General features: G+C 48.1%; 1 protein-coding gene across 2 annotated transcripts in view; it reads right to left on the reverse strand.

Annotated features, from left to right (window-relative positions):
* The window catches only part of BCL11A (BCL11 transcription factor A), a 73,529-nt gene that overhangs the window by 41,206 nt on the left and 5,179 nt on the right, over positions 1–27,144 (reverse strand). For both annotated transcript variants that reach the window (XM_031044387.2, XM_005143794.3), the window contains exon 2: positions 26,012–26,341. In XM_031044387.2, coding sequence (XP_030900247.1) covers positions 26,012–26,341 — 330 coding nt within the window. The remainder of the gene's footprint in view (positions 1–26,011; positions 26,342–27,144) is intronic.

The raw sequence follows: 27,144 nt of genomic DNA on the forward strand, positions 1-27,144 counted from the left end.
ACACTAAGAAAAGGGGGGAGAAGGGGAATTACATCAGTCTGAGGCACACTTTCTCTTTTAAACTCTGACCTTCTATTGTCTGTCTTCTTGACTAGGATTTAAAGGCCCTTTGTTGGGCTGTGTTACATGGTGTGATCTAGAAAGCCGTCGCAGACGAGGCACCGTGGGCTCCCCCCTTGCCTGCACCGGACTTTGAGGAGGCATTGAGCCAGCTCAGATAAGTCAGCACTTTCTATCAACACCCTTTCCAAGCCAAGCCAAGCAACACCCTCCCAGCACCGCCTCTTCCGGCACGGCCAACACGGACCAGTGGAGCTGGGCTTCACCCCAGTGGAGCCTCCAGCAGGGAGCTGGGCTGCTCCATCACGCTGGCCTGCTCTCACCTCCTTTTGCATCCTCTCCAGGCTCTCCTGACAGTGTCCTTCCCATCCCAAACATAAATGAATGGGCAAAGAGCAGGTGACGGAAGCGTAGCAGATGCCTAAAATGGTTTAGAGTGATCTACGAGCATCTTTTGGTTATAATGCTCCATTAATGTGACACTTATATGAGGTAATATAATACTGCTCGCTTACGAGCATCAGCACCAGCCAGTTAGGTTTCACTGGATGATGTGGATAACTGGGAGGGTTTCAGCATAGCCAGGGATCCCACAGGCTGCATCAAGGGGAACAGGAGGTGCAGCGCTCCAAGGGGATGAGCTGGGCACCACGACTGCTATCCCAAGGGGAGTGGGGGGCAAGGGAAGTTAGGCAGGGAGAGGAGGATGAAGCAACAAAGAGCTGCAAGTGGCGAAAAACATGGCTTGAACCTATGGAACATAATACCCAAGGAAGGTTTGACCCAGTCCCAAAGGCACAGCCATCATCTCCAAGCGAGCTGCAGCGTAGTAAGAGCATCTGTCTGGCTTTATAGCAGCCAGTGTTACACACGGTAGCTAAATGCAGCTTTAATGTCACACAGGCCTAATAAGGGCTCCTATTTTGTTACCCTGATTTATAAACGCTGCTGCAGTGGGCTGGAGAAGGGGCTGCCTCACAACCACAAGCTTTCGTTATTCCCCACAAATGACTTGTTTGCAGCTTCTGAACTGCCTAATTTATTTTGCCCCTACGTTTTGGTCATTCATCTAGTCTTTTCCTAATGGTGCTCTGAACACTGACACGTCGGGAAATGTCTAAAATGCTGTAACCCTTACACGGCCCCGCGGAGGCGAAAGGACCAAGGGCAACCGCTGAATCTTCCCACAACAAGAGAGGGATCATCCATCTCCTCCTCCCTCCTCCCCACCCACCACTCCACTGTTCTCATCTCAGCACACTGGAGTGAAACACAAAAGGAGGTGAGATGCAGCCATCTCAGCATCGTCTGACAGCCACAGTCTGTACCTGGGAGATCCCTCATGGGTACTTAATCCTATAGCTCTGCCCATAAGAGAAGACAACTGAGAAATCAGTTCTGGTTCAATCCGGGTTGTGGTGATGGCAACTGGATTGGAGAGGGGTGGAAATCCCAGGCAAATGGGGAAGGAATGAAGTCTGAAATCGGAGCCTGATCCAAAGTCCTATAGAGTCCTATAGAACTCGGAGCCTGATCCAAGCCAACAGAAAGAGTTCCATGGATTCTGGCACTGTGTTTCATCACTCAAGCGCACGCTGCTGGTTAGGAAATGAACAACCAAAGGCATTTTACTTCACTTTGCAGGCCCAGCAAATGCAGTTGAGTGATTTCAGCAGTCAGAAATAAACCCAGGAAGTATCACAGGGTGCTAGCACCGGCCTTTCACCAGCCTGGAAACCCAGGAGAGGCACCCAGTGTCACAGGGAAAAAGCCGAGGACACAGAAAGTGTCCTCAAAGGACAGGCAGAACAAACAGAACAAACTCCATATGAACAGATTAAATCTGTGTCACGGTATTTCACCCGCATTCTGCACTACTCAGGGTACCTTGAAATACGTGCAGGCAACCAGAGCCGCGACACAGCAGACCTTTACAGACGTGAGAGCTGCAGATTAAAAACATGTTGGAACGCTTACCGTGTCCAGTGCCAAAAATGTGTCTCTAACCTGTAGGAAGAAAAGGGTGTGGAGCTGCTCATAGAGAGATCATTGCACTCACATGGCAGGGTACAAGGTCACCCTTTTTGTTCCTCCCTTGGGAGAAAAACCAGGGACTAAAAGATGACCAGGAGCCCTAAAAACTACAGAGAGCTGGGTGGGAAAACGAGGTGGGAAGCAGAGAAATCCAGTGTGATTTGTAAAGGCTAAAGCTATGGACCAACACAAATCACTGATCTCAGTGCTTAGCAGAGCATGGGCCCTGCTGCTTCATTTCGGAGGCTTCAGTCACCTCCTGTGTGGCACCGAATCGCTGCGAGGAGATACAAAACCATACACAAAGCCTGAAAGGATTTCATTGGGATTGAAGCTCAATTTACAGCTCCCGAGACTCAAGGGTGTGTTTGGGCAGCCCTTTGTTGCAGGGTTTTGTCAAGGTATGTTCTGACTTGTCCCCTGCGTGGCTGTGCAGTAATTCTTGATACCGATAGTCAATTACTTTGTTCACGTCACTCAAACACCGACTTCTTTTTGTTTCCTTTCTTTCTTTCCCCTCTTCTCAGCGTGGTTAATCCAGGAAAGACAACACACGGCTAAACCACAGCTTCTAAAGGCTTTAACTCCTGGCCAGCCCCGTGCTGCTGCCCTCCAGCCCTGCCAGGCACCTTCCCTTTAGCCAGCACAGGTAAGAAAGCGACCTGCAGAGCAAAGAGCCCTCCTTATCTCTCTTAAAACACAAGTGGGTCCAGGCTCCACAACTTCCTTCCCGACGGGATAAGCACTTACCCAGGTAATCTCATTACAGCCATTGTTCTCTGAAGGTTAATAAATACTTACCAGGATGAGTAAAGGCTCCGCAATCTGACCCCAACGCAGCAGAAGTGATTGCTTAGGGCCAAATTTTCATCCTCTGATTATGCTGAACACCATATTCCTCTGCTAGCAGAGCAGCCTTAGCACCCAAAATAAATGTGAATGCTTGCAAATAAGGTGTTGGCCCCACTTCTGGCCTCAAGTTTTTATGTTGCCATCATTGTGATGGCTCTGAAAATTAGCAGATGCTGCCAGATCCTAACAAATACATCACTGAGTTAGTCTGAAACAACAGCAAAAGCAAATATGCAAAGAACGGAATTCAACGAGATGTCTTTCCTATTTCAGTACATAGAAGTAATTAAAGGGGTTTTGTTAATTTAAGGAAACACTTCACTTTTTCCTCCCATCAGACATGAGGTGTGAATTATGCAAACATGATTCGAATTTGATGGGTTATTTGCATCCTGTATCCCCAATGACTAATGTAAATTTGAGTGTTATGGAATCAAAAACTGAGTTTCCAAGAGCTCCTTAGAAAGAGCAGCAGATACCACTCTTCCCAAAGCCAGGCCAGCACAGCTATTAGACATCCCCATCAGGGCATTCCCATCAGGACAGAGAGCAGCATGGCTAGCACTCCATAAAATCCTCCTCCTAACTCCCACACTCTAACTAAATACCACTGGCAAGGAGGGTTTTGCATACTAACAACACGCATTGTGAAGCAATGCTATTGTTGGTCATTCTAGGTGATTAAAACACATTATCCACTTGTTGCAAAACATACAGGTGAGTTATACCTACAGATGTGCCCAGAAATCCATATAAAACCTTGGACCTGTGCAGGGAAATTGAACTTGCCCCAACATTAAATACAAATCTAACTAAAACAAGGCAAGCAGGTACCTACTTTTCAATGGGGGCTGTCAAACTGTTGTGCTGCCATGAGTATTTAAACCTAAGATGTATTTAAACCTCCCCCTTCATAGGAGGTCCATATCCCAATTATTGCAGGACATAAAACAAATTCTCCATTTGTTTTACATAGAATTCAGAGGGAAAAACTGCATAGAAATAAATTACCCACACAACAAATGGTCCTCATTTTTCAGATGAGCACACTACCATGTGCTGAAATTAGGAGACCAAATCCTACCTCTGCAACTAAACAAACATCATAGCAACTATCTGTGACTCTCCCAGGGTCCCCCAGAGAATGAGGGAAGAGCCAGATCCAAACTTGGCCAGGCTCGCTGCACATCCCTATGGGCTGGCTCAATGAGATCTACCACTTGCCAGGGTCTGCAAGGGGCAACCAGCCTCACAGCATCACAGCTCTGTCCCTTCTCCCACCACCATCCTGACCTCAAAGGTGGTGAACTTAATGTTAATCAGAGTTGCCTGGCTTGAACCAAAGCAGAGAAACCCAAGAGATGTTTCCCCTTTGCCCACAAAAACCTTGCCTCCTGAGTCCCCATGACCATAGCTCCTTCCATAGGTGCAGACACCTATACAGCACCTGTACATGTCCCCCTGAAACACATCCTGCACACAAACCAGACAGAGAGGTTCTCCCACACTGGGAGGCAATGAAATGGGAAGGATGGTGACGGGATGCAGGATTCAAGGGGAAACAGGTCAGTAAGTGATTTCCAGTAAGGAAAAATGGCATTTGCTTATGCCAGTTGTTGACCCTAAACCCTTAAGAGAAGATGCCAATAAACTCAAGTGTTTTAATGCAACAGTTACCTTTATAACATCCACTTCCCCCTGCTAGTTCTACCCAGCTTAAGAGGAGCTGCTGCTCCCACCAGCTCTGGGCTGAACATTGCTCTCCTGTCCCATGAAGCCCCACCAGGCAGGTTTTTGGGGTGATGACTGGTCTAATGCACCACTTCAGGAGGGCAAGGTGCCCTGGAACAGCATCATCCTGCTAGAGAGACCAGTATATCTTCATATGAACAGCCTTCTGACTACTGGCCTGCTCTTCCCCTTCCCTTCTTGAGGAAGATTATTGGGAAAGCTGTTCTGGAGCAGGGCCAGCCACATCTTTGAGGTGCCTTTGATCCCTATCAATCTGACTTTAAAGATAGAGGTGATATTAGATCAGATGTCCAAGAATGCCCTTCAAGCAGAGGATGTTGGGGAGAGGTCTCCTATCACCTCCTTTTTATACCCATGGCTATGGCTATGCCACTTTTCAGTCAGCACAATAAACTTGTGCAGAATCTTCTTGCTGTTTTTCAGCCAAAAACAAGTAAGACAAAACCATGCCCAGAAGCAAAAAGGGACTGTTTGCACCAACAGACACATCAATAAGTAAATAATATTTGTCACGGGCTTTGCACTACAGTGTTTGGACAGACACTCTGAAGATAAGCACCAGTTTGGTGTGCGTGCTTGCCAACTGGTCCTGTCTAAACGCTCTCCATCTCAACACGCTTTGGCTGGTAGGGACAGGGGCTGGCACTGAGATGCAGATGCCCATGGTGCAAGGGATGGTGTTATAGGTACCCTGCATGTCAAGACCCTCCAATCCCAGGTGGAAGGGAAGGCCAGCTAAGGCTCTCCATCCTCACCGGTGCCAGATTACATTTCCACAGCAGCTGCTCCTTTTGTCTACTCCCAGGAAAGCCAAACTAGCCTAAAATTTAATTGAATCTGCTGTAAACCCAAGCGTCAGGCACTTAGATGGCAGCTAAAAGCGCCACTCTCAGATAACTGAGTGACACCAGCTAATAATAGCCTATGCATTAGGAGAGCAGGAGCAGACATTTTGTGTAACCAAAGAGGAACCTGTGCCTGGGAACAGCCCGGGGTGGCCAATCTCAGCCCCACCAGCAGCAGACACGAGCCCACCCGGCCCCTTATGTGATTAGCAGCACTAATACCACCGGTGACCTCTCTTTCAAGCTCAGAGGCAGCAATAGTCCTGGCTTTTGTTAGCGGGAGAACAGAATGCCACCTTTTACCGCTCTGCAATCACTGCTGCTTCCCTTTTCATCTCCCAGAGGCTCTGCACCAGACCTTGCTCACCAGACCCTGCTCACCGGGGAGCCTGGTTAACCCTTGCCAGGCAGCCTGGCCGCAGTGGAGAAGGCACATCTGCAAGATCTTCATCTGCATTGTAAGCACCAAATAAGCCCGTTCTGGGTGGATAAGAGGGTTCGTCTCTGCCAGATGTTGCCATAGGCATTAAGTACCTGATGGCTTCTTCAAGCCCCTCCTGTGCATCAGTTTGCTCAATCTTAAGAAGAGCCATTTAGAAGACAAGGAGATCCTGTTTTCCCAAAGCTGCTAGGGCTCAGCAACTCTCCCAGCAGAAACAGCAAAGCCACATCTCATGGAAGCGATGCTCCCGGCACATGGTGCTGGTGTGAATGTGTATTTGGGCTTGTGTGCAAGAGGATGGATGCTCAGAGGTGCTCACATCTGCTGCCCATGACTGGAGCAGCACTTACTCAGGACCTGGGGAAGACAAGCTGTCATCCACCTTGGGATTCCTAAGGGAGCAGGGCACTCATCCCCCCATGCTCCTCCTGCTCTCCATCCTCCCAGTAAGGGCTGTAAGGATCACAGGGAGCTCTCTCCCGTGGCATGCAAGGGTCTTGGATGCACAGCTGACTGCACGTGTCAGTTATGCTCCAAATGGGTTTTCACAGGTCAAGGTTCTGCAGGCAGCAAGAGCAAATGCTATTTTTAGACGGGATAAGGTCACGGTGCTTTTAGAGACAGTGAGGGCTACAATAAAACCTATTGATCAGCCTCTGGAACTCGTGCTCCGGAGAGACACCTAAATTGAAACAAAAATTGCCTGCCCGTTCTCTCTATAGACTCGGTGGGTAAAAGCTTGTTGGAGCCCGTCTCTTTCAGGAGGTAAAATAAGCAAGAAGAACATTGTACAGACCAGGGTTGTCCATTTAAGCGGAGGCACAGGGGGGGAAAGGGAAAGTGGGACTCAAAGGAGAGACCAGCAAATGCTCCTGCTGCGGTGATAAGGCAGTGGCCCGGAGAGCAAAGGCATCCTTGCCATACCCATGACTCCCACCTCTGCAGCTTGCCCATGCAGGCATTAGGGCAACCTTGATTTCTAAGAGGATTGATGTTTTACTTGCATCTCGGAGGCTAAGGAAAGCCTCTGAATGCATTCACCACTGGGGTCCCCCAACACACATGCATCTATTTGGCTGCTTGTGTTTTGACAATGAGGATCACCCAGCTGATACATGGAGGCCCAAAGATGGAAAACAGACCAGTATTTCAGCCAGGCAATGCATTAAACTGGATGGTTCACACACATCCAAGGTTTTCACAACAAATTGCAAGCATTTATCTGGGTCAGGTAAGAGCTTTAACCAAAATACCAAAGTTGTGGACAATCACACCTTCAAGTTCAGCCACAGACCCAAAGCTTTAAGTCCACTATGAGCACATAAATACCTCTCTATCACAAAGCCAGAGAATCCCAGACTGGTTTGGGTTGGAAGGGACCTTAAAGATCATCTAATTCCAACCCTCTCCCACGGACAGGGACACCTTCCACCAGACCAGTCACAAGAAGCTCTTTATTGCATCAGAGACTTGTGACCACAGGGGCAAGCATGGGACCATGAAGTATCTTCATTCATCATGTGCCCCGCTCCCACAGCCTTGCTCCCAAACAAAACATGCCACAGTAAACACAATCCATACATCACACCCTGACACAAGTGACCCCATTAGTGAGCTGAGCCTGTCCAAGCCGGAGCACCCCACCATACATTAGCAATACAGCGACCGATGCATTTGTAGGATGTTATAATCATAATAGGAGTAATAAGAGTAGATTTAGGCTACTGAGCTGTGAAATGCCAGTATGGGTGATGGGATATGTAGTTTACTTCCTACTCCAGACAATAACTACATGAGAGAAAAGACATATTCAACTGCTCAGGTAACAGCAGAATTAAAGCCCTCACAAGCTTGCTCACCACTCAACTGCTACATTAGGCTGTAGTTTAAGTTTCTCCTTAAGAGAGATGACAAGACACAGTATTATCTCTATGGTGAAAGCACTACAGGGAAATGACAATAAAAACCATGTTTCAAAGCAGTGCAGTAACTGATTCAGGGAAGAAAAAACAAAAAGACAGGCTGATCATTCCAAAATAGATATTGCTGTTTGGTTTCTTTATATCAAGGTGCTTGGGCTCCTATACCAGCACTTTTTACACTTGTATGATTTTCGTCCTAGTGCCTTCTGACTCTAGGACAAAGTTTAAGGTGGAATTAATACAAAGAGTAAGGACAAAGTAACTTGGGATGAGGGATGCTGCCGCAGCCCCTCATCCTCTTAGCTGACAAAATGAATGGAGCCTTAGTGGAATCTACATCTGAGGAAAAAGCTAATTTCTGCTTATAATTACTGATACCATAACAAGTATCCTTTCCAGAAAGCCTACTCTATCACCCAGAAAGCAGATGCAAATATGGGTATAAACGCAGAGTGCAATGAAGCCTGTGGTAATGCTCACATTAACCACTGTGCAGTCAGATTTTTACCCCATATATGTATATGGGTACACGCACCCGATGCTGACAGACATCACTTGCATCCAGGCTCGAGTTGATGCCTGCCACACTGAGGCTTTTCCAGACTTCAGTGGCTGTTAGATGATGCTCTCCCTTAATCTGGACATAAATAACCATAACGGGTTGATCCCAGGCTCCTTTACGCTGCTGTGCCTACCAAGTGACTCCCCTGCCTGCAGGGAAGCTGCTTGAGATTTATGCCTGGGGTTACTCCGATTAGGATCTGCCCCAGCTGATGCTTTCCTTCATGTCTATTTGGGTTTGGCATGAGCAGAGATGCAGGGAGAGGACCACAAGCATCCTACTGCTGCTCAAGAGGGGCTTCTGTGACCTTGCTGTTGGCCACGAAACTGAAAAGTTAAAGGAGAAAGTTGCAGATTTACTGCAAGATGCATCTGATTTGGGGGGCTTCTAGTACAAGGAGGTTTCAGAACAAGCGCCTCCCCAAACCAGGGATAGGGGACTCAACGCCATGCTCCCCCAAGCCACCTTTATCCCTCGCATAGGGAAGGCACAAGGTGTTGAAGGACCCACCTCTCCCCACACCCAGGGAAGGGAAATGAACCCCCAAACTTTTCCTTTTGGTCTTTTCCATTTGTTTTTGAATTAGCATTCAGCGTCTGACGCCGCGACACGGGGAGCTAAAAATGTGTGCGCCGAGGATATGTCATCCATGAACAAAGTGGCTCATGTTTGTTCTTTATTATTTAGGAAATGCACATTAATTACTGCAGATTTTCTCCTATACATCTACTGTATCTCGGACAGAATTGCTGAGAAGGTCTGCAGAATAAAAATGTATGGGGTAATTAAATGGATATTTATAATTAGAACTTAATAATTTGCATCAGGGACAAATGAGCTCTGATTTCAATCTGTAGTGCATTTAGATTAGCCTGAAGATAGTGTAATTTGATGTTTTATAGTCCTCCTCTCAGATTAGGAAACAATACAGTGTCTTTAAAGCAGCCGTGTTTGTGTCAGGAGTGTGTGAAGAAGAAGCCGCAATGAAAATGTTTGACAACGTGAAAGCAGCCATAAATTACATGACAACTGTGTAAAAGTCGTGATGAAACAAATAAAGGGCTGACCTATAACGCATCCGACTCGGCGCCGCACCCGGACCGCTCATCCCAGTGAGCATCCCTACACACCCGGCTCCTTAGCACCAAGAGAACAGTGAATTATCACTAGTCAACAGCATTGATTTTCAGTCGACGTTTCAATCAGGTTGAAGTAGAAATACTCCACTGCTCCCCCAGCAGCCACCTTGCCTGCTGCCTTTATGGTGGCAGCTCCATTACAGCCCCATTGTTCCCACTGTACAATATTTATCACGGGCTCTCCAGACACAGGTACTTGACCTAAAGGTCACCCGCCTTGTCTCTTGGACATACAACCTACCTCCATCACCAACACCATTTACCCAAATGGAGGAGCCTGTTACCTCCCTGAAAGCATCCAGGGTGAAGGTCCCCCAAAGCCAAGCACATGTCCCCAAACCAAGTGCTTCCACAGGGCGAGGTGAAGCAGCCAAAGAAGTGAGGTGGACCCTTCACAGAGCAAAAGGTCTGGAGATGCACCCATGCCTCTGCTTCACTTCCCAGCTTTTCCCATTCGCCAGCATAGAGGAAGGGCAGTGCAGCAGGGATGGCACCAGGCTTCTATCTCCACTCTGCTCACCCAACCAGTGCTGTGCTCTGTAACAGTAGTTCCCTACCTCACCCTGGTACTGCGAGGGTGAACTCATTAACATCTCAGAGGCACTCACATAATGGATGCCATAGAGGTAAACACCTCGATCCGCAGATAACAGGGAATCCTGTGCAGGCATTACACAGGGGAGCTGCACACGTGTGTAGGCAACTGCCTGGGAAAAGATACAGGGGTGCCAAATCACTGGGAAGGTCCCAGTCAAACCATTGCAGGTCCCAATCACAGCACTGAAGATCCCAATCAAACCATTGGAGATCCCAATCAAACCATTGGAGATCCCAATCAAACCATTGGAGATCCCAATAAAACCACTGAAGATCCCAATCAAACCACTGAAGGCTCCTTACAACCCAAACTATTCCATGATTCTATGATACCAGTTATGGCTTGACACACACAATGCAAGTGCAAGGGAAGAACCAGCTTGAGGAAGGAGACTTCCAGACCCAGAGCCCTGGCACCCCACACATCCACATCCCACAGCCTCTTCCCAACCTTTGTGCTGTCCTCCTATAGAGCAGAGCTCTGCTGCACATCATCAGCTGCTGGTAAAAATGGGAAAGGGAGGAAACAAAAACATGAGGAAACAAGGAGTCCCATTAGAAACAAGGGCTCACAACCCGGATGCTCCACACGGAGCAAGGTGGCTAGGGCAAAGGTTTCACCAGCAAAAGCCATCCCCTTTCCAGCAGGGATAACTATAAGACAGAGCCATATGCACGAAGCAAACCACCTAATTCCCCACAAGGCATGATGCTGGGAACCCATGGGAAGGCACAGGATGGGCAGGTGACCTGCTCCTCCCTACCCTCTGCGTCTCCAATAATGCCACCCTTCGCAGCAGGAAAAGCCTGTGTTTTCCCAACTGTGCCCTTTCTGTGCCTTTAGGAACCCACGTGGTGCCAGCAGGACGGAAAACAAGGAGCCGAGATCTTCCTTTGAGGAGTTTCTTGTTTGACCAGAGCGCACGTTATTCAAATCAGCTCGAGTGAAACGCAGTTAAGCTGCTGTTTGTTCCAGCACGATGAGACTGGCCTGTTAAAAAGCAAAGATGTCAGGATGTTACAGGCTCAGCCTCCTGCCAGGACTGGTAAGTAGCTGCACAACTGTCAGAAACAGCACAATCAGGAACTGGATAAAACCCCACAACAACCCTGGATCCAGAGCGTGGCTGGGGCCACCTACACCCCAGCCATGTTCCCTTAGGAAGCTCCCACTCCAGGTAGCATCCACGGCAGCCCCTTTCCTACACCCCTGCCAAATCCACCTACTGCAAGCAAGTAATGTGAAGAATAAGCCAGAATAACCCAGTCAAGAGCTCAGATCTGCCTTTATTCTCACCACCCTGATGTTACAAGAAAGCACCTCAAAGCCATGCATTGTGACGCCCGTGTAAAGGCTGATGTGCGGCCACCTTCACCCCACACACAACCCTGCATTAGGGCACCCATCTGACTTTTGTCTCCTAAAGTTACTTCAATAGGTAAGAGCCACCATGGGAAGGTGCTGTAGTTCCCAAGCTCGGGTCTGCATTGCTTTGTACCCCCGGATTTAACTCCTGCTAGCGCACAACACCCGCACTCCCATCACACACTCTCAGGGTTTAATTTGCCTCCCACAACACCAACCAACACCCCCCCCAACCCTCTTCTTTTCTGTCCTGGGCCCTCAGGTTACTGGCACGGCGACAACTCTTTTTTCCCAACAGCGAGCCAGGAAAGATGATAGAACCTACGTGCGTGGCCAAGGGACTGGTCTCAACTGGTTCAGAGGGAGAAAACGGAGCTGTGTCTCTCTCCCCGCCACAACCCCCTCTCCCCGTTCCTTGCCTTTGGCCAAAAGACCTGGGAGCATTTGATGTACAGTCAGCAGGTATTAAAAAGGAGAGGGGAATGATTGAAAAGGCTGGCGGGCTCCGGGGCTGTGACACTCTCATCAAACTCTGGACTTCAGCCAAGTTCATCTGTTAATGGAGAGCCACAGCCAGGGCCTCCCCCCCATCATCACCCCCCTCCCTTTCCCTCTGCTCCCTCCTCTACCTCTTCCTCCCTCCTAAAGAGAAAAAACTAGACATCGATTATGTCTGTGCTTTTCCCTTTCTATTCAAGATAAACAAAGTGCTCCAAGTTCAGGGCACACCCTGGGACCCTTGACAAAGCAATCTATCATCCTGTCTGCTAAACCAGTCTGGCCACACCACCGCGGAGGAGACTAATGCTTCCAGTGTACAATTTTCTCTTTGTGCTCCTGCCCTATTACTGGTAACCTCTTTTCTTCCCTACCTTCCCAGGAGCAGATGTGCTTGACCACTTTGCCTAAGCCCCTCCTGGCAAAGGCATTTCATGCTGAAAGCAACCTCAAGGATTAAAAAAGAGCCGAGCCCCAGCCTGCCCCCTCCTCCTCTCTCCATCCCCACGTCCACCTAAGAAATCCAGCACAGAGCCTGGTTTTCCCTTCCCCACCGAAGACTTTGTCTTCTTCTTAAGGAGGGAGTTGGGGTTTAAATCACATCCACTAATTCATTCTGACTTGCAATTAAATGCAAATACACTTTTATAGCCAGCATGGAGTGTATTAATTTTAACAGCAAATGACAAAATAAGAATACAGTCCCTCCAATACCAATAATGAATCGCACTATAAATCATGTGAGTGGTCACATTCATTAAAGCTTGTGGAGCGCTTTGAGATCCGTGGGTGCAATGTGCCACCAGCATCACCTCACCCCAATCTCACTGCATCACCCAAGACCCCAGTGCCGGTGACACCCCAATGGCACAGGGAACGCCCCATGAGTGCTGGGGGTCTAAATCCACTCCCTGTCCCTCCTGGCAGGGACACTGGTGCATTCCTCAATGTGGGATTCACAGCCCAGTATTGAGGTTGGGTCTCGCCATGGGACCAAGCCATTTAGGTCAAGGGAAAGGCCAGGCTGAGTGCTCTAAAAACCAGGGCATTACAGAAATTAACAAGGAACCACAAATCACCGTTTAAGGCGCACATCCTAATGCTCCGGGCTGCAGACAGCTCTTACCCCTTCTTTCCCCAGGTCTACACAGCGCTCCATTTGCTCACTGCCAGCACTGAGAGCCTCTCTGCACACAGTTTATTAACCAACATGGGGGAAAGTGAGGTTTTTCTGGCTCCTTTGTTTTGTTAGGACAGCTGTGTGCCATTCCCACCCCCTCCCACCCATCCCCTCCTAAAGAAATAATTAAATCCAATTAGGACCAGAAAGTAATTTACATTTTGGTTCTGTGTAAGATAGTGGGGGGAGGGACAAAAAAAAGGAAACCCACACCAAAATCCCATAAAAACACATTGCAATGAAATTTCATTCCTCTGCTACTTATTTGTCTGCATCTGAAGACACTTTCCCTTCTCTAAAGGTCTGTAAACGCTGGGTTTGTATCTTGCTGTGAGGACCCAAAGGGAAGAAGAAGGAAGGTGGAAGAGAGCAAAGTTGCTCCCATTCCCTGCTCTGGGAGCACCACAGTTGTGCTGGAGCAGCCCATCCTGCTCCTGCTTCTCCCCTCGCCATGCCGGGGGCTCCTCCGCCGCGGTTTACTGATTTACAGAACCTTGGTATGTGAATGGCAAAAATTCCTTGGCATAAGTATATGTTTGCTGATCACATTTCAGATCATGTGTTGTTCATTATTATGACTTGCTCAGAAACAGTTTGCTACAGTTATGTGGGTTTGCCTTGGATATTTTTCCCCCCCTCTTTTTAGTACATTGGAAACAGCACCGGGAAAGAGGGGTGGGGAGAAGAAGAAATGAGAGAATGTTTTTGTGTCTATACGTTACCTCAAACGGGTATTTAAAAACATTACAGAAAGGGATACACAGTATTCCAGGGCTGAGAAAGGAAATGAGATTAACAAATCATGTCTTACAAGACCCAATGTAATGTCGAATTGTGAAGCGGAATATTTTCCTCTGGATGCGGCATGGAATTTTGTGTGGATTCGGTATTTATACACTTCTGAACCGTCTAAAAATACACCCAGCCAAACCGATGCGTTGGGTTTAATCTGGTGCATTATTTAAGCAGCTCGAATAGAAAAGGTCTTTTTGCCAGGCAAGGCACCCGCGCGAGTACTATCTGCAGCACAGGGCAGCGAGTCCAGGACACATTGAGTTCTAAAAATACCACCCCTTGCTTTGTGCAGAGAACTTCCCCCCCCCCAGCCCCGAGTCCATATCCTGGCAATTAGAAAAGCAAATACAGCATCGCTCAAGAGAAAATAAACAAGGTTTTCAACCAGCTCCAGTGCTTCCCTTCCACCTGTGTTGTAAAACTCCGGTTAATGACAAAGAGTTTACTCTGAACTCCAGCCGTTCACCCTCATTCTTTGCTCATGGGATATGGTACAAGCGGGGTTCCCTTCCTCAGGCAGGTAACCCACGCGCCCTCCTCTCCACACACGGCACAAAACCACGAGCATTTACCTTTTTTTGGTCATTTTCATACAGTAAATTATCCATTAGATTTCATCATATCTTACTAAAGCAATTACATCAAGAAAATGATAGCGCGTGTGGAATCAATTATGCATGCACTTGGCCGGGGACCAAAGGCTATGAAGTCGGAGAGGGCAGAATCGTTCGACACACACAAATAAAAAGCCCCTGGATCTCGCAGATGGACCCCATCAGTTCATCTTACTGCCGAAAAAGTTCATGCACTTAATAATTTATTTGTGTTCTGGATACTGTTTCCCAGCTGAATATTAACAACTTTGAACTGAACCATGCTTTTAGCGTGGTATGGGTAGAAGTCATGGAAGGGCAGCAGTAGGTCTCCTCCGAGGTTAAAATTATACTTCTGTTCCTTCCAGAATGGCCATTTTTTTCCCCTCTTCTGTTTATTTTCTTTCATTAAGCAGTCCCTTTAATCAGGGTATCCGTTTCACCCTCCCGATTCATCTTCTTACCCCGTGATAAACTCTCAAACCAAAGTTGAGCATCAATTACCAAAGACACACAACTGAATGGATGGAGCGAAGGCAACAAGAGCCACCGTGCCGCCGGCACGAGGGCCAGCCAACGGGGACCCAAGGGTAACGCCAATCCATGCAGGAAGGGTGGCGGATGGCCTCCGGCAGTGGCCGGGCGCAGATGCCCGGGCAGGTTATGGGAGCCGGGCATGCTTCCAGTCAGGCTGCTCCCAGTTTCCCCTCCCAGCTCACAACAAGGGTTGGACAATTAACGCCTTGCCCGGGCAGGCAGGAGAGAAAGACCCTTCCTTGCGATGAGGCAACTGGAAGAGGAGCAGCACTGACAACGCAACTTGCTCCTATGAGCAGGGTGCTCCCTCCCCAAACACAAACACCACCAGCAGCTTCACACACATGTGCAGCACAGGATCAGGCCTGGGACATGCATGTTTAAGGCCGGCCATGCAAAGAAAGGTCCAAGCATTGCTGTATCCTGCCCTGCCATCACCTCTCCCTTCTGCCCAGGCAACCCTGGATCATGGAATTCTTTCCTAGCTTATACATATAGATTATTATTTTAAAGGAATGTCTCCCCCAAATGGGAACAATTTCCGTCTACACTTCCAACCAAGTGTACTTAACATTAAAAGAGAACTGATAGAACATATTTAATTACTCAAGGTTAGACTCCTAATTCCTCAATTCACTAAAGGAAACTTGGCAAGAAGATGCATCATTTTGCTGCTTTCTACTGGAGCATCTGAGGGAGAAGAGCCACTGAGGCAGCTAATACACAAAACATGATCAAAAGTGATTAACAACAGCTTCATATGCAAATTGCATTAATGAAGGAGTGCAAAGTCATCATGTAAATTAAATATGTCAAATCTCTTGGTGAACTTTCAATCTTGAGAAGAAAAAACACCGCTTTAATTTTTTTACATCATCAATTTTCCAAGATGGAAAATCTAAGAATCTTGGTGCTATAAAACAATTTTCACCTTTTTTTTCTCCTTCAGCAGCCTGACAGGCTGGCCTGATGTGTGCCGAATGCACATGTTAATAGGCCAATCAAAAATGCAAAACAATTCGCAATTACTGCAAGGACCTAATGGTCATTAGAATTTACAACTAGGTAATGAACTAAAGTCTGCCCACACCATGCATATTCATAAAGCAATTTAGCCTTTGAAGATTAAAGAAGTGCTTAAAATTCAAATGAGCTTTAGCAAATTATCAGTAAGATTCATCCAAAAAGCAAAAGGGTTTTTCTTCCTGTGATTTCCTTATTTTTTTAATGCAAAATTGTTATATCTTCCAGACGGAGCTTCAACTAAACACAGGGCTCCGAGTCAAGCCAAAGGGGCTGGAGACAAACAGAGGCAGAAAACATTGTTATGGACTTTGTTCCGAAAACTAAGCCCTTAAGAGCCAAACCTATCTCTAAACATGGTAATTTATCAAAAGCAGCACAGACTTGCTCATAGGCAGTATTGTGTGCTGCTCTCCGAGAGCAGATTAACAAGATTCCAGCCACCCTCCAAAAAAAGCCTTTTTCCCCTCAAGTCACATCTCCCGTGTAAACAGCAAATGTATTATAAAAACATTATTTCCATCCAAGTGCAGCAGCATTAATTTTGGGAGCCTCGGCGCATTTAAAGAGCAGGGATGAAAAGCTCTCCGCACCGGAGCGTGCCACCGAGAAAGTCACTTTGCTCCCAGGGAGCGAAGCCGATGCCGGCAGAGAGGGAAGAGTTTGCTGGGCACTGCTGAGAGCCGGGAATGCTCAAACTTGGCTCCTCTTTCCCTATCCCAGCCTGATCCCAACAGCATCTCCTGCAGGGGAGGCGACCTCAGCATCGGGAAGAGGTTGGGGGGGAAGGCAGCACTTTGAATGCTCAGATGATTTCTGTTCCTACCTTTCCCAGCCTCATGGTTTACCTCACCTGTCTTCATGGGAAGTAAAACAGAGGATGCCCGGGGCCGTGCTACTGCTTCTTTAACATTTATTACACAGCCAAACATCTGTATCGACCATGAGTCCCCCATTTTAACCCATTCCCCCCAACACCAGCATTACTTCCCGTGAGTTCAGGGAGGGCCGGTATGGGATGTGACAGCATAAATCACAACTCAGATCGCAACCAAAACTTTAGGAGCCACCGCCGAGCTGCCGAAGGCCATATCTCCCAAACCACCTCCAAGCCATCTCCCCCATTAGGAGACTTGCTTTCTCCCCCTCCAATCCCTCCTTTTGCTGCTTCGGATGCTAAAACCCCACCACCGGGCTCAGAGTAGTCCTTAAAATAAAGCAATTAACTTATATCCAGGCTCCAGCGAGCGATCGTGACAGCCTCCCCCCCGGCAGAAAGTGGGAGCCGTGGTCCCTGACCCCCGGCCAACACAAAAGAGGCAGCCCCAGCACAATGCCTGCTGTCAGCAACTGAATTATTTTTATACAGGAATTTTTATCTCTATGGTACAAACAAGTACGTGTCTGTGCTGACTTGTTAAGCAATCCACTTGTATGTAGAATAAGGTTTCTTTTCCCCCCGCTACCAGTCACACAGCTCCTAAGATCAGAAGAAATACGTACTCTTTGAAGCTCCTCAAATGTTTTAGTTAAAAGGACAGCAGTTGTTTTCAAAGATCCAAGAGTATCTTTATCAGGATTTAATTTTTCCTTATTGATTTTCTTTCTAACGTAACACAAATTTTAACACAGGACAGTTTATAGTTTATTACAAAATAATACAGCCTCTAAATAATCTTTCGGGAGGTAATACTCTCTTTTCCCCCAGTGCATCCCGCTGTGCTTTACCTCCTCAAAGAGAACAAGGCTCTCCTGGCTCCCCAACTACCACTTCCCTCTGCACAACCACTGTTTCCTAAACATGAAAATCAGCGTTGAGAATAGAGAGAATCCAGGGAAAAGCCGGAAAAGCCCCTGGCCACCCTCACACAGGGAAGGCTCCATGCACTCGCAATGCCCTGGCTCAAGCACGACACATCCCCTTGCTCCATAAAGGATAAACTCAGTGGCTAAAAGGCAACGAAGCCCAGCTGATGCACGCACTGTCCGAAAACACCCAGCTGTGATGCTGTAGCAAAGTAACGCCGGGTGACAAATTAATTGCTGTGAATTTGAGGGGAGGGCGAAGGGAACATCTTTATTTCTGCATTTTATATTTGGCCGCCTGCTAAATCAATTAGGCAAAAAGCAATGAATGCAAAATTACAACTCCTCGCTTCCCAAGGAGCGAGGAACTGTCGTGCGTGTTGATTCAAAAGGGTAATGGTTGTAGTAATAGTAATAATAATACCAACAATAATAATAATATCCACAACAATAACAGCACTGAAGGCAAGGCTCTTCTTCACGCCTTTGTTGTTCAGCTGTAATTCCATTGTTTATTTAGGCAGAGGTTTTTCTATCTGAAGCTAAGATCAAATTGTAGGTGCAATTGTTCAGCACTTACGCAAAGCAGAGGGAGGATGGAAGCACAAAGTCCTCGGGTTTGACTGACCGGAGCTTCCCAGGTCTCCCTTCATTCCCATGTGGATGCAGACCTCAATGCCTACCTGGAAGGGCAAAGTTGAAGCAGGGCTTCTCCTCGCCAGCTATTTCACAGGGATAACAATCCTTATTTCCTTGATGGCAATGCTGAGATTAGGATTTTGCTCCTTACTCCAGTCTCAGTGTTCCAGTTATTCAACGTGAAACACAAAACATCTCCGTACCCATCAAACAGGGGCAAATCGGGGGGGGTTTGGAACAGCAACCTCTCCAGGTAGGAAGTTCCAGCCGGATTCAGGCAAGAGGTATCCGGGAGGGGGGGAGCGGGGAGCAGGAACACTTTGGTGCTCTGTCTGCACACCCCGAATTGAGCAGCTTTGGTTTTGGCAGCCGATTCGTTTCAAGTGTTTTGTCTCAGGAAACGTACGTATTTTTCTTTGTGCATTCTGTGGATTTACTACAACCGCTCCTGACAGCTGTTGATTCAGTTAAATGAGCACATTATTAAAAACCCTCCAACACAGCCACGCTGAGAAACAGACACCTTGGGATAAGGAGCGGAAGAGCGGAATACAGAAGAAGATGCAAATGGAATGGGAAGAGGATGCGCAGAGCATGGGCTGTGCCTGCAGATGGGGGGCAAAGGGGGCTCCAGGCTCTGTTTATGGTGACCTCTGTTTTAGACCCAGATGCTAAAATAGAGTAAAAAGCAGAGCAAATGATCCCCAAGTATAAAAAATAAATGTTTGCTTGGAAAATGCTTGGAAAATACTTGGAAAAATCACATTCCCACCAGGCCGGCGCTAATGGGCTTCAAATAAATCTGCGCTATGCCCCAATACTTTGTTTTGTTCCCTTACTTAGGAGCCAGTTTTGCAGAGCAAGAACACCTATCCAGGAGGAGGAGGGAAAGAAGTGGTTGTTTTCATTTTGCTTTAGACCAAAGGCAAACAAGAACACAAACTGTGGCATATTGAGTGGTTTTTTAGAGCGCTGTCACTCACGCGAGGCTATCGAAGTTTTATACAATTCCCCAGCCCCGCTGCATATTAAGCTGGCTGTGTACAGCTTCATTACAGCGTGGTGGCGAGGAAACATTAATATTCCTGTGTTGCATCTGACAGGACATTTACATGCGCCCATCTGAGCTCACACCTGAGAGCTGCTCCAAGGTACAGTAGCTGTGCTCCGATTGTAAAGGCAAATGAAGAACACAAATTCCCTGCTGGGATCGGGGCTGACCTCACCACACCTCGCACCGCAAACCTTTCCCTTGCCAACCCAAGGCAATGCCACCTCCGAATGAAGAATGAGCCGGGGAGCAGGCACCGAGTTACCAACCCTCATGGAAGATGCTCCCCTGCAATCTCTTAGAGATGCAGAGCGAATGTTGCTGGCCAATAAAGGTTGGGAAACAAACTCGCTGAACCCCGCACGGGATGCGTCGCATACTAAACCTGATTAGGAGGATGGGGACGATGTTTATGGGCTTCAAAATGGGTTTGGCATTAACACAGGAGGGTTTCAATAATGGCAGCGCTTGGTCTGAACATCCACTGGGGTCTGCAGTCACTGGTCCAGCTCCTGCAAGCATTGACATGCACCGAGTGCGGTTCAGTCCATGTCCAGTGGGACAAAGCAAAGGATGGGGCCCTAAAGAGCAAAGTGTTTCATGGAAATTCATTATACAGAAAACGGTTCATCCCAACCACTCGGGTGGTTTGTGGGGACATTAATGTGCTTGTTGTGTTTAAAGGCATGTAATAAATCACAGCACTCCATGTACCGGGATCAACCATCGAGAGCCCAAACCTGCTCTGCCCAATGTGACCATGAGGCAAGCTGGAGCTATTGCATTTGTACAGAGTAAGGTGAAATATGTTCATCATCCCAGGGAGGAAAAAAACAACCAACCAATGGTTAATTTTAGGGCCACGCTACCAGTAGGAATACATATATATAGGTCTTAATGTACTAAAATATATGATCTCGGTGTATTTTATGAACTTGTGCAATATCCCAAAGCTGGCACATAAAATAGAGCCCTCCTGGATGGAAGTTGCATTCAGGCTGAGACAACAAACCCCCCTCAACTCACAACACCCCTAGCAGCATCACGACCCAACCAAAATCCCAACAAGCAGAAAGGTAACGAGAGATCCCCAGTGATAGCTTAAAAATGAAACCCAAAAAAGCCCAGCGGCAACGTGCCAGGCCGCATCCAGCCTGATGCTAAATGCCTTTTATTGCACAGAGCTGGTCCTATTGGATGTAAAAACAGAGGAAAGCTTGAAGGGAATTTTGTCCCCAGAAATGCCCATAATGAGGATGCGTGCAGGCAAACAACTGGAGGCTGAACTCCCGTTGCCCGACACTGCCTCACAAGCCTCTTTATTATTTGGATGCAATAAGAAAGAGCTCGTGGGCTGAGGGCTGCATGTACAAGACAGGGTGATGCTAATAGGCCTCCTCCTCTTTAAAAGAGGCATTACCAGATGATGGGAATGTTTAGGGAAGACTTTACTTCTCCCACCGGGCTAATTAGAAGGTGCTTAATTTACTCCCTGCCTCAGTTTCCATCACCCAGCATTAGTTGTGGCGACTTGCTGCACAGAGCCTTATGTTTCTTTGCAAAGCTTTCAGCACGTGATGCTAACGTGCCCCTTTGGAGATCGATACGAAGCTTAACGCGTGCTGGGACAACCACAAGCATTTTGGATGCAGCGCTGCTTCTGCCCATGGTGAGCTCCACAATTAAAACATCCCGTGCAATAGGAGAAAGAATGCAAAGCAGATTGCTCATCCCCTAAACCAGAAGATCTGATTTGAAGGGAACAAAAGTAAAGCAGGAATATTCAAGGCACCGCAATGCTTGGATGCTCCTCGAGAGCAGAGGAAAACTTTCTACCCTAATTCTGTGCTTCAAGTGAACTCGTGTTTGTGTTTCCAATAAAGAGGCATTTTTACACTGGCTGGCTGCAGCAGCAGGGAATAGGAAAGCTAACACAATCCCTACCTCGTACAGAGGATGGTACTGGTGTCACGTGCTTGCTCCTCCAAAAAATGCTATTTCTAAAAGGCAAAGAGACTCCACTGGCTTCTCCCTGTGTCCCCACGCGAGCAGCATCGGAGCAACTTTGGGATCCCCGACATCTCTCCCACTTTTCCCCTCCCCGAGAAGTGAATTTCACCGCGGCGCAGGCCACCGCCTTTAATTAAGCTTTCAAAAGTCTTCTGACAATGCCAACAATTGCAAGACACTTCGAGAGCTCAATCATGCAATCATCGTGACACTTCTATTTACAATTTGTCTTAGAAAGAGCCGCTCTGACATTGTACTGCGACAAAACAGCCGAGCTGCCGGTTCACAACCTTTCCCTGCCTTATTTACAAATACACGGGGCTCCCAGTCTCAGCACCCACACTATTCCTCCTGCCTGCGAGTGGTTTATACCCAGCCTGTGCTATGTGGTTTTGTATGGGGAAAGCAGGCAGGATTTGACTCCAAAACATTGCCGTATTCCTCTTTTCCCCCTCTTTATTTTAAGCTTTCATCTTATTGTCCAGACTCTTCAATAGACACCAACAATTTGTTGTCTCCTCAACAAAACTGAATGATCAGATATTGCAATTTACAACCACCAGCATCCTAACGGCAACTGCTAACAGCCCAAGACAAATTCAGCTCAGAGACATCACCTCCTGAGAACCACAATAATCAAATCAATGCCCAAAATCCAGTGCAAAATCACATCCACCCTGCCCTGGCTACCGCAGGCAGAGGGTGTTCTGACGCTGTTTTCCCACGTATCCTATTTGAATGCCACAAGCAGCTGGAGAATAAAGGATTCAAGCAGTAAAAATGACCTCCTCCTCCCCTCTTTGTACAGTAAATACGGCATCCGCGGATGCACACCCGGCGTTACGAAGGGGAATACGCAGCACCGCTCCAAAGTGTTCCTCCAACTGCATCCAAGAAGCATTTCAGCTCCTTCCTCGCCCAAAACAAAACCCCCCACAACCTTCCATTAATTCCCTCGGATTTCTACATTCAACAGACTGCTAAAACCTGCCACCGGGCACACGATAAATAATTCTCCAGCCTTTTCAATAAGTGAGCAGCAATTTTACACGCGCTGATCTCCAGATACTTCACTTCTTATTTCCCCTTCCTGTAAAATACGAGAGCGGGTAACTCAAGCCCTGCCGCTGCACTCACTGCAAATCACGGGCTGCCGGTATCTGGTGGTGAGGCTTTGACATACATATTGATGAAAGCTGCCTCGTTGGACCCACACCACATCTCCTATTAATTTCCAGTTCAATTTATGACATTTCAGCTCTCGCGCTGGATCAGCATCACTCAAGGTTTTACAGCGACGCAGGCTGACACACACATGGAAGAGGCAGGGACGCGTTCCTGCGACGATGATCTCCCTGCTACTGCACAGGTTACACATACACACACACACATGGAAGCTCTCTGGCTCATCCCAGTCTCTGGAAAACTGTGGGGATAAAGAGCAGCCTGTCGCTGGTTGAAACAGACAGTGTTTCTGCCTCCTTCCTTGTCTTTAGGTGAGCTGATCCTTATGCACTGCTTGTATTTAGATGGTGTTTTAGTGAGACACACCAACTTACTGACTACACAGCTGTACCCACAGCACCTCTTTCAGCCTCACAACTGATTTGGGGGTGTTTTTACAATGCATATTTTCAAGTTTCTTATGACAAAGAATCAGTGCCCTCAAGTCCTGTGTATTTTCCTATAGGCAGCCTCTGTCCTTTATGGTTTTTAATTACTCCCATCTATCTTTTTGCACTTTGCATTCTTGCACAGAAATCAGACATAAAAGACTGAAGCTGGAAGCGCCTGAGGTTCACTGCAGGGGCCTTCCAGAAACCTGAACTCCACAGCTCAAATCCCAGACCCTCACTGGGAATATTACTGTCAGACCCCCCAGCTCCCAGCTACAGGCAATGGGTCACTCCAGCCATCACCGCACTTCTCGGTGAGCTCAACTCATCCAAGTGAAAAGGGAGATGAAAACATGAAGGAGAGGGACAGTGCAATCCCACGTAACTCCTTGTGTTCCTTCCCAATGCATGTCCCACCACTGGGAACAACCAGGAGACCCCAGTGCCCATCAGCTCAATGCAAGAGGGGTGGTGCCAAAGACCTGCACACTTTGACATCCTGTCCATGGGCACACTGGGTACCACCGCATAGAAAACTCAGGGTGGGAGATGCCTGGACAACACAGCTCCATCTCTGCTCAAAACAGTCATAGTTTGCCCTGCAGACCTTCCTGCACATCACCTGCAGAGCAAAACCCATCTCCACATGCAAGAGCGAGCAGGATGAGGCCACCGCACACCTCTCCATACCCACTGCTCACCAAACCATTAAAGTCCGTTAAAACCACAGCCTCTTCTGAACTAACAGCACCACAACATCAACCCCTTCTCTGTTCACACCACCAAAGGGTGACTTGGCCAAGCCTCATGTGCTAAGCACCACCAGAGCAACAGAGCTTCCCATCCCTGCAGCTGAGGGACCGCTCCGGGACCACGGGAGGAGAGTGTGCTTCATTCCTGCTTGACAGACACTGTGTTTTGTCTGCTCAGCGGAGCGGCGCCATGCGTAAATACAGCGTTACATCACACTGCTGCTCCTCCATATTTGGTGATTTAGGATGGCTCCAGAGCTCGGAAGACTACAATTCCCTTCCGCCAGGACCCTGCTTCATTAATCATACCCTGCGCCTCGGCTCTCGCTTCCCGTCGGATCTGGCTGGGATGGGCAATAGGAGGGATTCTTGGGGTGGTTTTTTTAAGTCTCATTCAAAATGCGGCTCAGCAGTAGCTGAGCTTCTGCTTCCTCTTAAACAAGTACTCAAAGCAGTACCTATCACCCTGCAGAACTAGGATATACTCATTCGCATGACGTATGCGTGTGCGCGTACATGGCGTTGCATATATACATGTGCATATACACGGATGCATACTCGCTGCCACCACAAAGCCGCATCGCTACCAACACGATTTGATGTCCAGTTCGGAGGCCAGAGAGGCTGCGGGAGCATCACACTGAAACCTCCCCTCGCCTACTGCCCAATTATGGTTTAACTCTGTGGCCAAAGCAAGCCCAAGACAAGCTCCAGCCCCTCATGTGATGATGATGTACCGCGCCTCTGACAACCCTCAGCGGTCCTGTGGGCTCCCCAAAGGCAGAGACTGGCTGTACCACATCCCACATCACCCTGGGAAGGGGAGTTTGGGACTGGATGGGGTGTTTGCTGGTGTGGATATGCTGCGGTCTCGCCTCTTTCACCCGGTAGCAGTGGCACGGGCTGAAGTGATTTGCAACGCTCACTGTGAACGGGCAGGACTGTTGTTTACTAGCAGGGTTCTCAAAGCAGAGCGTGTCCTGTTACACTGCCAGGGCTCTGGGGTTTTCTTTCACATAGAACACTCTGGGTTTTCCTAACCTCCCATGTGAAAATACCTGCGCGACAAAACAGCTCTCAGGTTTAAAGGAAAGGGCTCAAAATCACACTAAGAAATGGAATTATTTACCCTTATTCTTTCGTTGTTGTTGTTATTTTTTGAATCCCATTTCGCATCGTTCTGTTGCACAAACCAGAGCCGTGCCTCGGACACTTGTACGGCTGACATGTGGTTGTGTAAACCGCAAACAAAATCAAGATACATCTGTCAAAACCACATCAGAGACAAGGGAGAGCACGGCGAAGCATTTATCATCGGGCTGAGGAGGCAGGCTGCAGAGAGCAGCCTTTCCTGTCAAACCAACCTTTTGAAATATCCAACATGCCCTTAAACTTTCCGAATAAGCACGTCTGTGCGCTTCAGCAACTGCCCTCTCTACTCTGGCCTGGCCAGTCGAAAATGGCATCTTAAAGTCAAGGTCGGTGGTGTCACTTTGCCATGGGGCTGTGTTTAATTACAGTCCATACGCTGCTGACAGCCAATATGGAACCAAAGGCTGGCTGATGCTCGGTTAACTCTTTCAACCCCTGCCTTTGCCAAAGGCTCGGAAGCTCCTCGCTGGATGGCACAACCGGCTCTGAAAACACCTCCCCGGCAGGCGAGGCACTGGGAGACAGTGACTACAATACAGGCACATCACGAGAGCAGCCTCAAACAATGCCACTAGAACCACCGGCTGGCACAGCACGTGCCTGTTGCTCCTGCCTCTGCGCAGGCACTAGGGAATACCGGCTCCCCACTAACCCAAAGGCAGGGTGTATTGAACACGTCGAGCAGAACAGAGAGACAGACAGCGGCAGTTTTACAACTGCGAACAACGCTTACGTTGGCAACTGAAACGGAAACGAACTCGCAAACGCTTCTCCTTGCTTTAATTTACCTGCTATATGTTCCTGTTTAGGGCAAATTCCTCTAGATGACGTTGATAAACAATCGTCATCCTCTGGCGTAACCTGGATGCCAACCTCCACGGGATTGGATGCTTTTTTCAGCTCACTTGGTGAGGGTGAAGGTGGCTTATCCACAGCCTTCTCTAAGCAGAGACTGCCATTGCATTGTTTCCGTTTGTGCTCAATAAAAACAAGAATGTCCCCCAACGGAAAGTTCATCTGACACTGGCCACAAGTGAGGAGGTCGTGGTCCCCTTCCGGAGCTCCCAATGTGCCATGTTCAGGTTCGTCATCAGTGAGAATGGCTTCAAGAGGTTCGGCTGCAGTTTGAGAAACAAAAGGAGAATCATTAGAGCTCTCGAGGGAAAAAGGCACCGAGCCCCTTCTTTCTCCAGGAATATTACACCCTGCTCACCACCTCCATCCCTCAGCTAAACCCATGCAACACAGCTATTAGCACGGCAATGGGGAGGTGGATTCAGTGGATACAGGGAAGGGGTTCTGCAGCTGCAGCAGGCACAACTCGGGGAGCCAGCACTGCCTCTGCCTCTGCATGAGGACAAATGTGGCTCAGTCGAACGATTCGGTGCTCAGATTAAAGGAAGAGGCTGCAGGAACACACTGCAAAACTCTTGTGGTGCTATGAGAAGACACAACCACAGTGCTTTATTGCTGGGTGTATTATGTACGTATACGAATTCCATGCTCCAAGCACTGCACGCGCTCTCACGGGTGTGTGTTCTCCACCAGCCTAGACCCACTTTGTAAAGCCCAGCAGCCTGACCTACACGGGTGCAGACAAAAGGTGTTCTAACATACAGATATCACACGTTCCCAACGCAGGCCGGGCAAGCAGCACGTGTGCTGGTGTGTGTCAGAGAAAGGAGAGGGAGAGCCACACGCCGGCACCAACACGCGGGGAACACGCAGCCCTCGTAACGCACGTGCCTACGTTATACGTAGGTATTGGTGCCACCATCCCACCAACAGCCCCTCTGCAGCCTCCAAATGTAAGATCCCAAAATCCAGGAGTTATTTGGGTGGGTAGGAAAGGGATGAGACAAATAAATACAGAATAGATGGATGGCAGAAACCGAAGGGATAAACAGCAACCGCAGCAGAA

Source organism: Melopsittacus undulatus, chromosome 3 (genome assembly GCF_012275295.1).
Source record: "Melopsittacus undulatus isolate bMelUnd1 chromosome 3, bMelUnd1.mat.Z, whole genome shotgun sequence".
In the NCBI taxonomy this organism is placed as follows: Eukaryota; Metazoa; Chordata; class Aves; order Psittaciformes; family Psittaculidae; genus Melopsittacus; species Melopsittacus undulatus.